Source organism: Carcharhinus amblyrhynchos, chromosome 2, assembly GCF_965287045.1.
Source record: "Carcharhinus amblyrhynchos chromosome 2, sCarAmb.v2.hapA, whole genome shotgun sequence".
Taxonomy (NCBI): Eukaryota; Metazoa; Chordata; class Chondrichthyes; order Carcharhiniformes; family Carcharhinidae; genus Carcharhinus; species Carcharhinus amblyrhynchos.
Genome location: NC_137325.1, coordinates 13,591,111 through 13,605,646, shown reverse-complemented (window position 1 = coordinate 13,605,646; position 14,536 = coordinate 13,591,111). Strand labels below are relative to the sequence as shown.

At 42.7% G+C, this 14,536-nt stretch overlaps 1 protein-coding gene across 2 annotated transcripts in view; it reads left to right on the top strand.

Moving 5' to 3' along the window:
* The window catches only part of LOC145352557 (MARVEL domain-containing protein 3-like), a 32,451-nt gene that overhangs the window by 12,641 nt on the left and 5,274 nt on the right, over positions 1-14,536 (top strand). Inside the window, exon 4 of one of the 2 annotated variants that reach the window (XM_080202575.1) lies at positions 7,743-14,138. The exons of the other annotated variant lie outside the window; for it this stretch is intronic. Within the exon in view, the coding sequence (XP_080058701.1) occupies positions 7,743-8,431 (689 nt within the window). The 3' untranslated portion in view covers positions 8,432-14,138. Of the gene's footprint in view, positions 1-7,742; positions 14,139-14,536 lie in introns of those variants that run through there. 2 annotated transcript variants of the gene reach the window in all.

Here is a 14,536-nt window from a genome sequence, read left to right as displayed (position 1 = left end):
GTGATTATCTGTCTGTGTGGCATTTGCATGTTCTCCCTGTCTCTGCGTGGGTTTCCTCCAGATGCTCCGGGTTTCCTCCCACAGTCCAAAGATGTGCGGGTTAGGTTGATTGGCTATGCTAAATTTCTTCTCAGTGTCACAAGATGTGTAGGTTATGGAATTAGCGGGGTAAATGTGTGAAGCTATAGAGATTTGCGGGATAAATGTGTGAAGTTATAGGAGTGGGGAGAGGGTCTGGGCAAGATGCCCTTTCGGAGAGTGAGTCAATGGGCCGAATGGCCTCTTGTAGTGATTCTATGAGATTATTTTGGACTCCTAACCCATCAGTAGTTGTACGATCCCAACTGCATTCCAGACTATTAATGGAATGCTCTTTCCTTGCTTCACATTGTGGAGGCAGCAACAAGAACAGAGAATGCTGGAAAATCTCAGCAGGTCTGACAGCATCTGTGGAGAGAGAACAGAACCAAGGTTTTGAGTCTGGATGACAATTCATCAGCTCTACTCCCTCTCCACAGGTGCTGTCAGACTGGCTGAGATTTTCCAGCATTTTCTGTTTCAGATTTCCAGCCTCTGTGCGAATTTGTTTTTACTATGCTTTTGCCATTGCGCGCGTGCAGCTTCTACAGTGGCAGAGAAAGCTCGGAGTGCCAAGCTGCTGTCTATTTCACTAACTCGTGATAACTGCTGTCCTTGCCAGAACTGGAGGACAGATGATCAACCACACTGCACCAACATTTTAAATCATTTTTTTTAAGAATCCCTACAGTGCAGAAGGAGGCCATTTGGCCCATCGAGCCTGCACCAACCACAATCCCACCCAGGCCCTATCCCCGTAACCCCACATGTTTACTCCGCTGACACCAGGGTCACTTTATCATGGCCAGTCAGCCTAGCCCGCACATCTTTGGGCTGTGGGAGGAAGCCAGAGCACCCGGAGGAAACCCACAGAGACATGGGAAGAACATGCAAACTCCACACAGACAGTGACCCGAAGCCAGAATTGAACCCAGGTCCCTGGCGCTGTGAGGCAGCAGTGCTAACCACTGTGTCACCATGCCGCCCCAAACTTTTTTGAAAAGAAAAGTGACAGACTGCTTAGTAACATTTAATCAGTGCTGTGTGTTACTCGAGTGTCACTATTTTTAATCCTAATGCAAGTGATCTTATAATTAACTCTCCACCTTTGAAATCCATTTGGGAATTATGTGCAGGTGAGTAACCTTATTAAGATTCCCAGTATTTCAATCTTTTAAATCTCTGCAGCTTGCAATTTGGAACATGTAGCTTTGTGACTCTTCATAATGAAGCCTGAATTTCTTTTCCATTTGGATTCAGTGATTATGTTTGTCGTATTTGTACAAGTCGCAACTTTGTTCCGACTCCTGGTAGCACAAGTGGATTAACTGCCAATCTGTGGTGCTAGAAGAGGCAATTTTGTTTTTGTTCGAATTGCTACCATTACATTAGGGGCAGCATGGTAGCACAGCGGTTAGCACTGCTGCCTCACAGCGCCAGGGACCCGGGTTCAATTCCAGCCTCGGGAGACTGTGTGTGAAGTTCGCACGTTCTCCCCGTGTCTGAGTTGGTTACTTCAGGGTGTTCTGGTTTCCTCCCGCAATCCAGAGATGTGCCAGTTAGGTGAATCGGCCATGCTAGATTGGCAGAGTGGGATGCATGGGGATGCAGGGTAGGGTAGGCTGGGTAAGATGCTCTGTTGGAGAGCCGGTGCAGACTTGATGGGCTGAATGGCCTCCTTCTGCACTACTGTATTCTATGACTTCCAGCCTTTAATTTCATTTGTTGTTGCCAGATCTCATGCAGTAGTACAAAACTCAGTAATGCTGGAAGGATTGGTTATGTACAATGTTATGGTTTTTCCAATCTGACTCCTTCTTCTCACTCAAAATAAGAAATCCTGAAATGACAGTAACTGCAGCAGATAGTAATTTAAAAAGTTTGACACATGATATGAGATGAGAAAAGAACAGAACCTTGTTTGCTCATCCTTAGAGATCCATGCTGATTATTGCTGTTGACTGCTGTATGCTCAAATATAATTTGCATCTTTCGTAATTAATTGTTAAGAATTAAACTTGCTTAACCTATTGGAGTGTAATGTGAGAGAGCTTACAGGCACAACTGAAGTTACCAATTGCACAGGATATGACCAATTTTTAGTTGTGTTATTTGTAAGGCAAATGAAAAGTTCTTCCCTTAATAAGTCATAGCTAGAAGTAGGTTTTTCACATTAGTTTTGGTTTTTGAAGACTTGTAATAGTGCTTACTGATTTCCCTAAGCTAAATGTCCATATACGGTAATGGACAGGCATCAAAGTTTGAGTTCATTTGTCTGAATGTTGCATAATGAGGCAGCATAGTGGTTAGTCCTGATGTCTCACAGCTCCAGGGACCTGGGTTCGATTCGCAGCTTGGGTCACTGTCTGTGGAATTTGCATATTCTCCCCGTGCCTGCGTGGGTTTCCTCTGAGTGCTCTGATTTCCTCCCACAGTCCAAAGATGTGCGAGTCAGGTGGATTGGCCATGCTAAATTGCCCCTTCGTGTGAGGGGAACTAGCTGGGGTAAATGCATGGGGTTATGGGGACAGAGCCTGAGTGGAATTGTGGTCAGTGCAGACCCGATGGGCTGAATGTCCTCCTTGTGCAATTCTATCTATAATTCTAAGAACTAGGAGTAGGCAATTCAGCCCCTCAAGCTTGCTCCACTATTCAATACGATCTATTCTTGGCCTCGATTCCACTTTCCTGCCCGTTCTCCATAGCCATTACTATTAAAAATCTGCTTATCTCCTCAAATTTAGTCTCCGCATCCACTGCACTCTGGGCTAGTGAATTCCACAGACTCACGACTCTTTCGGAGAAGAAGTTTCTCCTCATCTCTGCTTTAAATCTGCCGCTTCTTATCCTAAAACTACGACCTCTCATTCTAGATTGCTCAACAAGGGAAAACACCTTGTCTACATCTACCCTGTCAATGTCATATACCTCCATTAGATATCCCCTCATTCGTCTAAATTCTAGAAAGTACAGGCCTAAACTGGTCAATCTCTCTCCAAAAGACAAGAAACCACTCATCCCTGGAATCATGGTCTTCAAAAAGCAATTAGATAATTCTCTCAAACTGTTGGGCTGTGGGTAAAAGGCAAGGGAATGGGGCAAGAAGTGACTCTTTTCCTGAGAACAGGTGATCATGTTGTCCTCCTCTGCTATAACCTTTCTACGATGTACTGATACTATATCCTATAAAGGTCATTGATTAAAAGAAACAGGAACTTGGAAAACCAACGGATTGGAAAATCACAAATTAAACTATTCAAAAAAGGAGGGAGACAGAAAGCAGGAAACTATATGCCAGTTAGCCTGACTTAAGGAAAATGCTACAATCCACTACTGGGGCTGGAATAGCAGTACCTTTAGAAAATCATAACACAATTGGGCCGAGTCAACATGGCTTTGTGAAAAGTAAATTATGTTTGACTAATTTATTAGTGTCCTTTGAGGAAGGGAAAAAAAACAATGTGGATAAAGGGGAACCTATGGATGTGGTGTACTTAGATTTCCAAAAGACATTTGATTAGGTGGCACATCAAAGCTTACTACAGATAGTAAGAATTCATGGTGTAGGGGATAAGTTAGCTGACAGGAAACAGAAAGTAGGGCTAAGTGGATCTTTTTCAGATTGGCAAATTGTAATTAGTGGAGTAAGTACCACAGGGATCAGTGAAGGGGCCTCAACTATTTACAGTCCACATCAATGACTTGGATGAAGTCATGTATGGTAGCTAAGTTTGCTGAACACAGAGATGGGCAGAACAGTAAGTTCTGAAGGGGACATGGACTCACGTAGTCTACAGAGGGATTTGAATTGGTTAAGTATGTGGGGAAAAAGTTTGACAGATGGAGTAGAATGAGTGAAAATGTGAATGTGTCCACCTTGGTAGGAAGAACAGAAAAACAGTCTATCACTTAAATGCTACAGGGTGTCCTGATACATGAATCCCAAGATTAGTACACAGGTACAGCAGGTGATTAGAAAGCAAATGATATCTTGGTAGTCATTGCAAGGCGCATAGAGTATAAAAGTAGGGAACTGTTGCTGTACAATACAGTGGCACAGTAGTTAGCACTGCTGCCTCACAGCGCCAGGGACCCGGGTTTGATTTCGGCTTTGGGTGACTGTCTGTGTGGAGTTTGCACATTCTCCCCATGTCTGCATGGAGTTCCTCCAGGTGCTTCAGTTTCCTCCCACAGTCCAAAGATGTGTAGGTTTGGTGGATTGGCCATGGTAAATGTATGGGGATATGGCAGGCGTTAGGGCCTGGGGAATATACTCTGTCAAAGTTGATGCAACTCAATGGGCTAAATGGCCTCCTCCTACACTGTAGGGGTTCTATGCTACAGCTGTACAAGGGCTCTGAGAGCACATTTGAAGTAAATGGTCAGTTTTGGCCTCTGAAACAGTTCAGCGAAGCTTCACTCAAATGATTCCTTGCAAGGGTTTGGTTTACAAGGAAAGGTTGTGCCGGCTTGGGCCTGTAATCACTGGCGTTCAGAAGAATCTTCTTCAAATGTATAAGATTCTGAGGGGACTTGACAGGGTGGATGCTGAGAGGATGTTCCCCATGAAGGGGAGAATAGGGGTCTCCTATTTAAGACTAAAATGAGCAGAAGTGATTTTTCTCAGAGTTGGTAGGCTATGGTCTTCTTCAGAGACCAGCAGAGGCTGGGTCACTGAATACTTTCACGATGGAGTTAGATCTTTTGATCAAGAAAGGAGTTGAGGGTTATGAAGGGAAGTCAAGTGGGTGGAGTTTTAGCCATGACCTTTTTGAATAGTAGCCATGATGTGAGATACCGGTGTTGGACCTGTTGGACTTTAAGCTGGTATTCTGAGACTTCTTATTGAATGGTGAAGCAAGCTCAAAGGGCTGAATGGCCTCCTCCTGTTCCTAGTTCTTGCACACCATGTGAAGTGTAAACACTGACTGTGGTTGAGCTGACGACCTGTTTCTGAGCTGAGACTTCCCTTGCTTCCTGAAACAAGTTGTTTCAAGGCCTGGAGGGAAATGCTGGATAGACAACGAGAATCATCATATCCTCAAGTGCTTGAAAACATGAGACACGTACAGCATTAAGAACCAACACCTCTGATGACCCAACAGTAGAGGTTCCTGACTTTAACCTCTTGAGGACAATGGACAGCGTTCAACAGAATCTGTACTGGATAAAATAGCCACCTGCTCCACAAGTGGAAGGTGAGGGATGACCCAAAGTGTGATCAAGGCCATGATCCCCAGACCAGGGAACACATCCCATCAATCTGCCCACTTAAGATCTGTTGTGGGAAGCTCCTTGTTCCTCCATCGAATGGAGAGCCAAACAAGGCAAGCCCCTGTAAGGAAAGTAGTAATCATATTGAAGACAAACGTCGTGATGAGGAAGAGGATAATGTGTTGTATTTCATACATCTCCCGCATGAAGCCTTTCCGTCTTGGGTAAAAGTGATAATGGTCAACAAAAGTAGATTTAGACCTGCCTATCAAGAAAAGAGTTAACTTGCATTTTGTATCAATTGTGGATTATACAGGATTCTCTACAAAAACCACATTAATTACAGCCATCACACTCTGGACTGTCTTTAAGCACAGTTTAGGGAGCACTGTTTGTATATTGCTGCAGTGTGATGGGAGCTGAAGGGCAAATTAGAAGCCACTATGGACCTTCCTAAAAATAACAAGGCAAGCCGAGACTTTTCTTTTTGATTCTTCCTCTTTCATGGGATGTGGCCGTCGCTGGCTGGGTCAGCATTTGTTGCCCCATCTCTGAGGGCATTTAAAAGTCAACCACACTGCTGTGGGTCTGGAGTCATGTGTAAGCCAGGCTGAGTAAGGAAGACAGATTTCCTTCCCTAAAGGACAGTAGGGAACCAGACGGCTTTTACAAGAATCGGCAATGGTTTCACGGACATTACTAGCTTTTAATTCCAGATTTCTATTGAATTCAAATGTCACCACCTGCCCTGGTCCCCTGAGCATTATCCTGGGTCTCTGACTTGCGGGTCTAGCAGCGGTTCCACTATGCCACTCGAAGAATGGAACTGCAACTCCAAACTTTGCATTTTTCTAGTGTAATCTAAACCAGTCTCTGGTACATTCTAGTTCAAATGTATACAGCTTTTGAAAAACTGAAATGATGGAAATGTGCATGAGGAAGGGAAGCACATGACAAGAGGAAAGATGAGTTAACAGCTAATGTGGACCCTTAGACAGGACTCTCTTAAGGACATAAGAAATAGGAGCAGGAGTGGGCCATCTAGTCCCTCAAGCCTGCCCCGCCATTCAATAAGATCATGGCTGATCTGAAAGTAGTTCAGTTCCACTTACCCGCCTGCTCCCCATAACCCTTAATGCCCTTATTGATCAGAACTTTTTAGTGTGAAGGTCTGCACCTAAATTGTTACCCTTGTCCATTCTCTCCATGGATGCTTCTGTCCTGCTGTTTTCAGCATTTTTTAATTCATTATTGTTTTGGATTTCTAACATCTAAAGTTTTTGCTTCTCCGAATTCCGAATAGAATTGTCTCATACAAAGAAAGTGAGCCTGCAGATCAGGTAAATTAAAACTTCCTGTGGTTCAATTAAACTGCACTAATTAACATGATAAAGGCAATCAAGGTATTAAAATTCTTTATTATCATCTTAGAATAGGTGACAGCAGTGCTTTAGGAACCCGGGTTCGATTCCTGGTCTTGGGTCACTGTCTGTGTGGAATTTACACATTCTCCCTATGTCTGTGTCGGTTTCCTCCAGGTGCTCCAGATTCCTCCCACAGTTAAAAGATGCGCAGGTTAGATGGATTGGCCATGCTAAATTGTCACTTAGTATCAGCTGGGATAAATGCATGGGGTTGTGGGGATAGGGCCTGGATGGGATTGTGGCCAATGCAGACTCAATGAGCCTAATCCTTCCGCATAATAGGATTCTATAATTCTATGAATATCAAAAAACACACGAAGATAATCACTTGCAATGATGTGAGACATTAAAGCAATGACATTGTTCCCTGAACCATAAATGTACCTTTATAAAGATTAGACTCAATTAAATTTTAGTCTTTTCTAATTACTAATTAGGGAAGCGATGACCTGGTGGTATTATCACTAGATTATTAATCCAGAAACTCAGCTAATGTTCTGAGGACCCAGGTTCGAATCCTACCACAGCAGCTGGTGGAATTTGAATTCAACAAAAAAACCTAGAACTAAGAATCTACTGAAGTCCACAAAACCATTGTCGATTGTCGGAAAAACCCATCTGACTCACTACTGTCCTTTAGGGAAAGAAATCTGCCGTCCCTATCTGGTCTGGTCTACATGTGACTCCAGAGCCACAGCAATGTGGTTGACTCTCAACTGCCTTCTGAAATGTCTGAACAAGCCACTCAGTTGTATCAATGATTCAGGAAAGCAGTTCGTCACCACCTTCTCCAGGGCAACTAGGGATGGGCAATAAATGCTGGCCAGCCCATTTACCAAGAACAAATAAAGAAGAAATGACTGTGCATTCCTGCTTGTACAATGAAATATTTTAACTACGGTGTAGTCTAGTTATGGATGGATTCTCTTCTGCCCCTGTATCCGCTTTTGGTCTGCTGTGTTGAGGTGTTGGACTGAGTGTGCTGCGCTTTTCCATTAACCGACTTCCTCGATCTGCTTGTTGCAGGGCTGCTGCAGATGGTTGAGATCATTCTGAACCTGGTGGTGCTGATCTGCGCAGCGGCAACCCAGAGCGCCTCTGCTGGCTTTGCGAGTATCGGAGGCTTCGGGAGTGCCTATTATTACAACATGGGTTATGCCAACAGTGGATTTCTAAACCACGAGGTGCAGCAGATCGGTGAACTAGACGTGCAGTACAACGGGATGAAATCGACCACTGTGTACTGCGCGGTGGGGCTGAGTGTTGTCCTCTTTGCTTTGGCCGTGGCCTTTCTTATTGGCGGATGGGTGATGCAGCACAACAGGTCCTCCATGCAGCACGGCACACTCTCAAACTTCCTGCTGCTGGAATGTGTGGCGAAGGTTCTTGCGGCCCTGGCTTACATCATAGGAGTAGCCTTGTACCTTCACTTCATTCATAAAATTAATGCCACTGACACATGCCAGCAGAGGGAGTCGCTCTACAACCGGCACGGCTACAGCTCGGTGAAATGCGCCATTCTCGGCACGGAGGTTGCAGTTTCTATCTTTGCTGTGATGCTGATCGTTGTTTACATTGCCGGAGTGGTGTTTGGTGCCCTGGCTTACCAAGAGATGCAAGCTACGCAGCCAGAATACACAAAGTCCCCCGGGAGATCCACTGTGCAGGGATCTCCCGAGATGGTGCCAATGAAACCTGACCTCTTGTACATATAAACATGGTTCCGAAAGTGAAGCTGATGTTACAAATCACAAGATGGATTTGTCTGATTTTTTTAACCAGTAGTCTTTACCAGCCTACAACCAGCTTAAGGAAAAAAAGTCCATTGTGTCAGTTTTGGGATTTGAGAAAACTGTAACAGTAATTTTGTGGCATGATATTTGGCAAATTAATATAGAAAAGTATAATATTTGTGCAAATCAGTTAAATATAATCAGGTGACAGACCACAAAATAGTCAATTTGAATTCATCATAACACTTGAGTTAAATTAGGCATATTCTGTTGATTCAGTTAAGGATGTAATGGATGTTAGTTTTGTGATGTGTATATTTTAGACCATTGCCTGTTACAAATTTTAATGTTTACGTATTTGCCAGGAGCTTCTTGTATGGCAGCAATTTCTTCGTGGAAATTATTGTGAAGAACTGATCAACTTCATATATAAGCTATTAGTTAATCACTCAAGTTTTATACGTTTCTGCTAATCAATTAAAGTCTGGATCATTGAAGGAGCTAAGTTAGCAATTTGAAAAGATTAGATGTCAAAAACTGATGTTGTCTTTGTATGTTTTATCTGAGTTGATGCAGTTAATGTTATGGATTTGTACTCCAGTGAAATTCCTGTTTCAGAGTGCAGACAACTGAAATCCCCCCTTGTGTGTGTAGCTCCAACTATCACTAACCCACTGAAGGGGCACATTAACCTGACCACCGGTCCTTTGTTGCTTCTGAAGTATAAATGGAAATGTGTTTTGATTCCCAGTCACGTTGTAACTGTTTGGAGTTGCAAAAAAATTCTATATGTAAAGTAACTCGCCTTGACAGTTGCTCTGCAGATGTTGTGCCAGACACTAGAAGGAGGGTGGGTGCTTTACACTAGAGCTAAGCTAAAAATTGTGACCATTTTAGACCATTATCTCTGTTACAAATTTTAATGTTTACATATTTGCCAGTAGCCTCTTGTCTGGCAGCAATTTCTTTGTGGAAATGATTGAGAAGAATTGATCAAATTTATATATAAGCTATTGGCTATAATGTCATCCTGGATATTAGTGATACCAATATCATAGAGTCATAGAGGTTTATATCATGGAAACAAGCCCTTCGACCCAACTTGTCAATGCAGTCCTTTTTTTTAACCCCCAAGCTGATCCTAATTTCCCGCGTTTGGTCCATATCCCTCTATCACATATCTTTGTGTTCTCATTTTACCATACTTCACCATTGCAGCAAGCTACCTCTTTAGCCTGACTCATCATGGGATGGCAAATATATTTTAAAAACTGGATAAAATGCTAAATAATTTCCGATGGCTTTGTATCATGGAACCCTTTATTGCCATCATGTCTTACATGACTTCTGATATTTTACTTTATATCCCAATCAATTTCAAATTGCTTTCTTACGCTGGAGGTTTCAATACAGTTGCACAATTGTTAAAAAACAATGATGATGATGGTTAAACAAAAAAAAATGAGAACACATCATGATAAGTTGAAAATAAAAAGGACAAAGTAACTTGATTTGGGCACCGACCCTTTCAGACTGAAGGTCACACAAGCTTCTTTTAACAGGCTTATTCAATGGGAAGGAGGGCTGTGAATGGTGGTGTGATGGTAACATTGCCAGGCTAGTAATCCAGAGGCACTAGCTAATACTCTGGGGGGCATGGGTTCAAAACTCACCAGGGCAGCTAATGGAATTTAAATTCAATTTATAAAATCATAGAATCTACAGTGCAGAAGGAGGCCATTTGGCCCATCTAACCTGCACTGACAACAATCCCGCCCAGGTCCTATTCCAGTAACCCCATGTACTTAACCTCCTAATCCCCCTGACACTAAGGGGCAATATCGCATGGCCAATCAACCTAACCCGCACATCTTTGGGCTGTGGAAGAAACCGGAGCACTCATAGGAAACCCATACAGACATGGGGGGAATGTGCAAACTCCACACACACAGTGATCCGAGGCCAGAATTGAACCCAGGTCACTGGTGCTGTGAGGCAGCAGTGTTAGCCACTGTGGCAACATGTTGCCCTGGTTTCTGGAACACGAAGCTAGTCTTAGTAATGGTGACTGTAAGTGAAAATTGATGGTTGTTTAAAAATTCCATTTCTTTTAGGGAAGGAAATCTGCCATCCTTACTCAGTCTGGTCTTACGTGTAACTCCAGATCCCCCACAAAAATGTGATTGACTCTGAACTGCTCTCTCTGAAATTCCAAATAAGCCAGTCTGTTTAATTAGGGATGAGCACCAAATGTTAACCTTACTGGGTTGATGCCTGGATAATTAAAAAGAATGTTCCCTGGCATTTGAAAAGTGTGTTTAGCAATGAACTAAGGCGATAATTCAGACATGCATTTATTTGGATTGACCACAAGAATAAACTGTCAGTAACAGGGACAGCATGGTAGCATAGTGACTGGCACTGCTGCCTCATAGCACGAGGGTCCCGGGTTCAACTCTGGCCTGAGGTGACCGGCTGTCTGTGTGGAGTTTGCATGTTCTCCCCATGCCTGTGTTGGTTTCTTCCGGGTGCTCTGGTTTCCTCCTGCAGTCCAAAGACGTGCAGGTCAGGTGGATTGACCGTGTTAAGTTGCCCCTTAGTGTCCAAAGATGTGTAGTTAGAAGAATTAGCTGTGGGAGATGTGTGGGGTTATGGGAATGGGGTGGGGAAAAGGGCCTGGATCGAAGCAGACTTGATGGGCCGAATGACCTCCTTCTGCATCGTAGGGATTCTATGAAATATTATCAAAATCCTAAGATCGGTTACAATGTTAAAGCTGATGCCAGCTATTCTGTTTACATTCTTTTAGTTTCTTTTGGCAGTATGGTGTGTAGGTGAACAGCATATAAGTCAGGGGCGAAAGATATTTAGAAATATCGTATTTGTGATTGTTCTTTTGTTCTCTTAAATATTGTTTGTTCGTGTAGGGTTTTGCAGTACATTTAAACAAAGAAAACTTACTGTTGCTGTAATGAAAATATTTAACTTCCTCATTTGTAGGTTAGTGATTGTAACACATTACCTATGTGACTTGAAATGGTGTGCCAGAGGATATGGAAATCATTCTACCTGTCCAGGAACTCGTTTGATTCACTGGTTTACAAAAGACCTTTTTTGTAAAAGGTTCATTACTTTTTATTTGTAAAACAACCGGTCCACTGCTTTTGACTTTGTGCTGAAATGAGAGTATTGGTGCCACGGATTGGGTCCATGTGATGAAATAGATTGAGATCCTTTTGTACTCACTGGGAATGCCGACCTTCCTGGTCAGGAAAAAGAGAAAATGCAACTGGCTGAATCAATAGAATCCTTCTACGCTGCAGAAGGAGACCATCCGGCCCATTGGGTCTGCAAAGACTCACTGAAAGAGCATCTTACCAGCCGCCCTCCCCTCCGCTATCTCCTGCGTTTAATAAGGCCAATCCACCTAACCCACATATCTTTGGACTGTAGGAGGAAACCAGAGGAAACCCACACAGGCGCTATGAGATGGTGCAGACTCCACACAGATAGTGACCCAAGCCGGGAACCGAACCTGGATCCTTGGTGATATGAGGCAGCAGTGCTCACCCCTGTGCCACCGTAACATCTCTTAAATGTATTTACAGTGCTGTGCTGAGGTTTTTTTCTCTGGTATTTTTAAGCCATTAAAGTACAATTCTGCAAATGCTTACTTCCTGAATCAGCTACACTTCGCATGTAAGCTGTAAGACTGGGAAAGGCATCACAGCTCAGCTCAATGTTCCTTGCACATTACTCAAGTCTTGGTATACTTCCAGCAAATGGGGAGTGGCGATATTTCTTCTCCCGCTCCTCCTGATCTGGGGCTGCTGAGTTCCTAAGGGGCAACAGAACCTGTCCTTGATGGATTTGGCAATCTGCTGGTGAAGCTATAATGAAATGTATTTTGTTTTGTACAATCTGCATGTGAAGGCATCACAATGCTAGGTTAATGAATCTACTGGGTGCGGTGATATGATTGTATCATCTAAAATCAGTACAACATTATCTTCATTACAGATCTATAACATAATGAGGAGCATAGATAAGGTAGATAGTCAATATCTTTTTCCAAAGATAGGGGAATCTAAAACTAAAGGGCATAGGTTTAAGGTGAGAGGTGAGAGATACAAAAGGGTTCAAAGGGGCAATTATTTCACACGGAGGGTGGTGAGTTCTGGAATGAGCTGTCAGAGGTAGTAGTAGAGGCGGGTACAATTTTGTCTTTTAAAAAGCGTTTAGACAGTTGCATGGCTACAATGGGTAGAGAGGGATATGGGCCAAATATGGACAGCTGGGACTAGCTCAATGTAAAAACTGGGCGGCATGGACAAGTTGGGCCGAAGAGCCTGTTTCCATGCTATAAACCTGTATGACTCTATGACTTCAACTCTGTCACCAAGATTTGAGTTTCTTTATGATTCATTTAGTGGTGAATAGACAAGTAAATGTACTGGGTGCAAGTGGCTCTACGTATATATACTCCAAACACAGCTCGATGTTTTCTAAAGCCAAACTGTTGTGTACAGTATCATGGTGAATTGTAACGATGGCATTAGGTTACAGTATGGTTTTGAAAGATTTAAGGTCATACGAGGGAACTTAATTTGTTGGAGGCCAAGAGTCAATTTCATGACGGCGGGATGAACTTTAGCAATTACGTCCTGGGACTTTCCAGCTTCCTAACAAACAATAGTGGGAAGCCCTTTTACATGCATTAGCATGTCATGGAAGCTCATTAAAAGGCCAGCTCTGATTCCCTACCAGCAAGGTATTAGAACATTCATCATTGCACATAAGTAGCGTGTACTTGTCATGGTCGGCTCCTTCCATGGTTAGTGGTGAGTTGCTGTTGCATTGCCCTCTTTGGGGCGTGTCTGTAAATGGGAGACTCTGCTTGATACTAGATGGTGACAGTGCAGGCTGCGTGGACAAGAGTTAGTGGGGAAGGGTGGGGCACTGGCTGGGCAGAGGTAGAAAGGCTGATCTGGATGCCCTTTATCCGGAGCTTTGATCCTATGAGGAGATGGCAGGATGGTGACTTCTTGCCAGTTCTCTCTTGCAAGAATCAGAAAACTTCCCATACATAATGAATTGGAACAGTGCAGGATTGAGTGTAGTCAGCGATCCCATTCCCCAGCAGACATCACTCCCATTTCCACACCCACCACCGAACTTGGATTCCAGAATAGAAGATTCCAACCCGTTAGTCTGTATACTTTCTTAAGAGACTTTGCTGTTTTCTATATGGCCATGGTGAAGACCACATGGCATCTAAGTATTGTTGACTGGCATTTTGGTTCTTAAACTGCTTGGTTTAACATCTTAGCTTTTCCCACCTAACGATCTATTTTCACAGCTTTGCGTTAACATGTTGTACAGATTTGTACAGAGTTCCAGACAGAACAATGCATACTGCTATGAGATAAATGGTACAAAATAAAATGTTAAAAATAGATTATTATATGTGACAAAGAAATGTGTCTGTACTCTTCAAATGGAATAACAAATCCAATGTTTAATGTAAACTGTAAACTATGGCATGAAAATTAGTTTGACTTCAAAGATGCATTTATTTTTTGCAATAACAATGTTGAATGGGTCAGAGGGGATAGGCATGTTTTAAAGTCCAATTCAGAACAAATGATAAATGAATATTTTGGGGTGAAATTTTGTATTTTAACTTTACACTGTAAATCATTTAAGAAAATAAATGGTTTGTTTTCCCTTTTTTTAAAAGCATTCTTTATTACATCTATTATTAAAAACTGGGTGAAGAATGTACATTGTTGCCTTAAATTTAAATATTATCGCAAGAGCTAAGGAGAGTGAAAGTAGTCACATTCAACCTGCTGGGTACAAAATCCTCCAAATATCTTGTTGCCAGTATAACAAAAGTATTGAAAATAGTGACTGAATTCTAAAAATGGAATTGAAATGCAATTTTACCAATAACATGAAATGGAATAACCCTGGAATATTTACATAAAGCCAAAATCACAACTCCAAAAGTGTGAATGGTGGTGAATTACAGCTCACTCAGGAAGTCTGGGTTGCTGTGGTGGTCTGCACATTGCATGTTGTGAC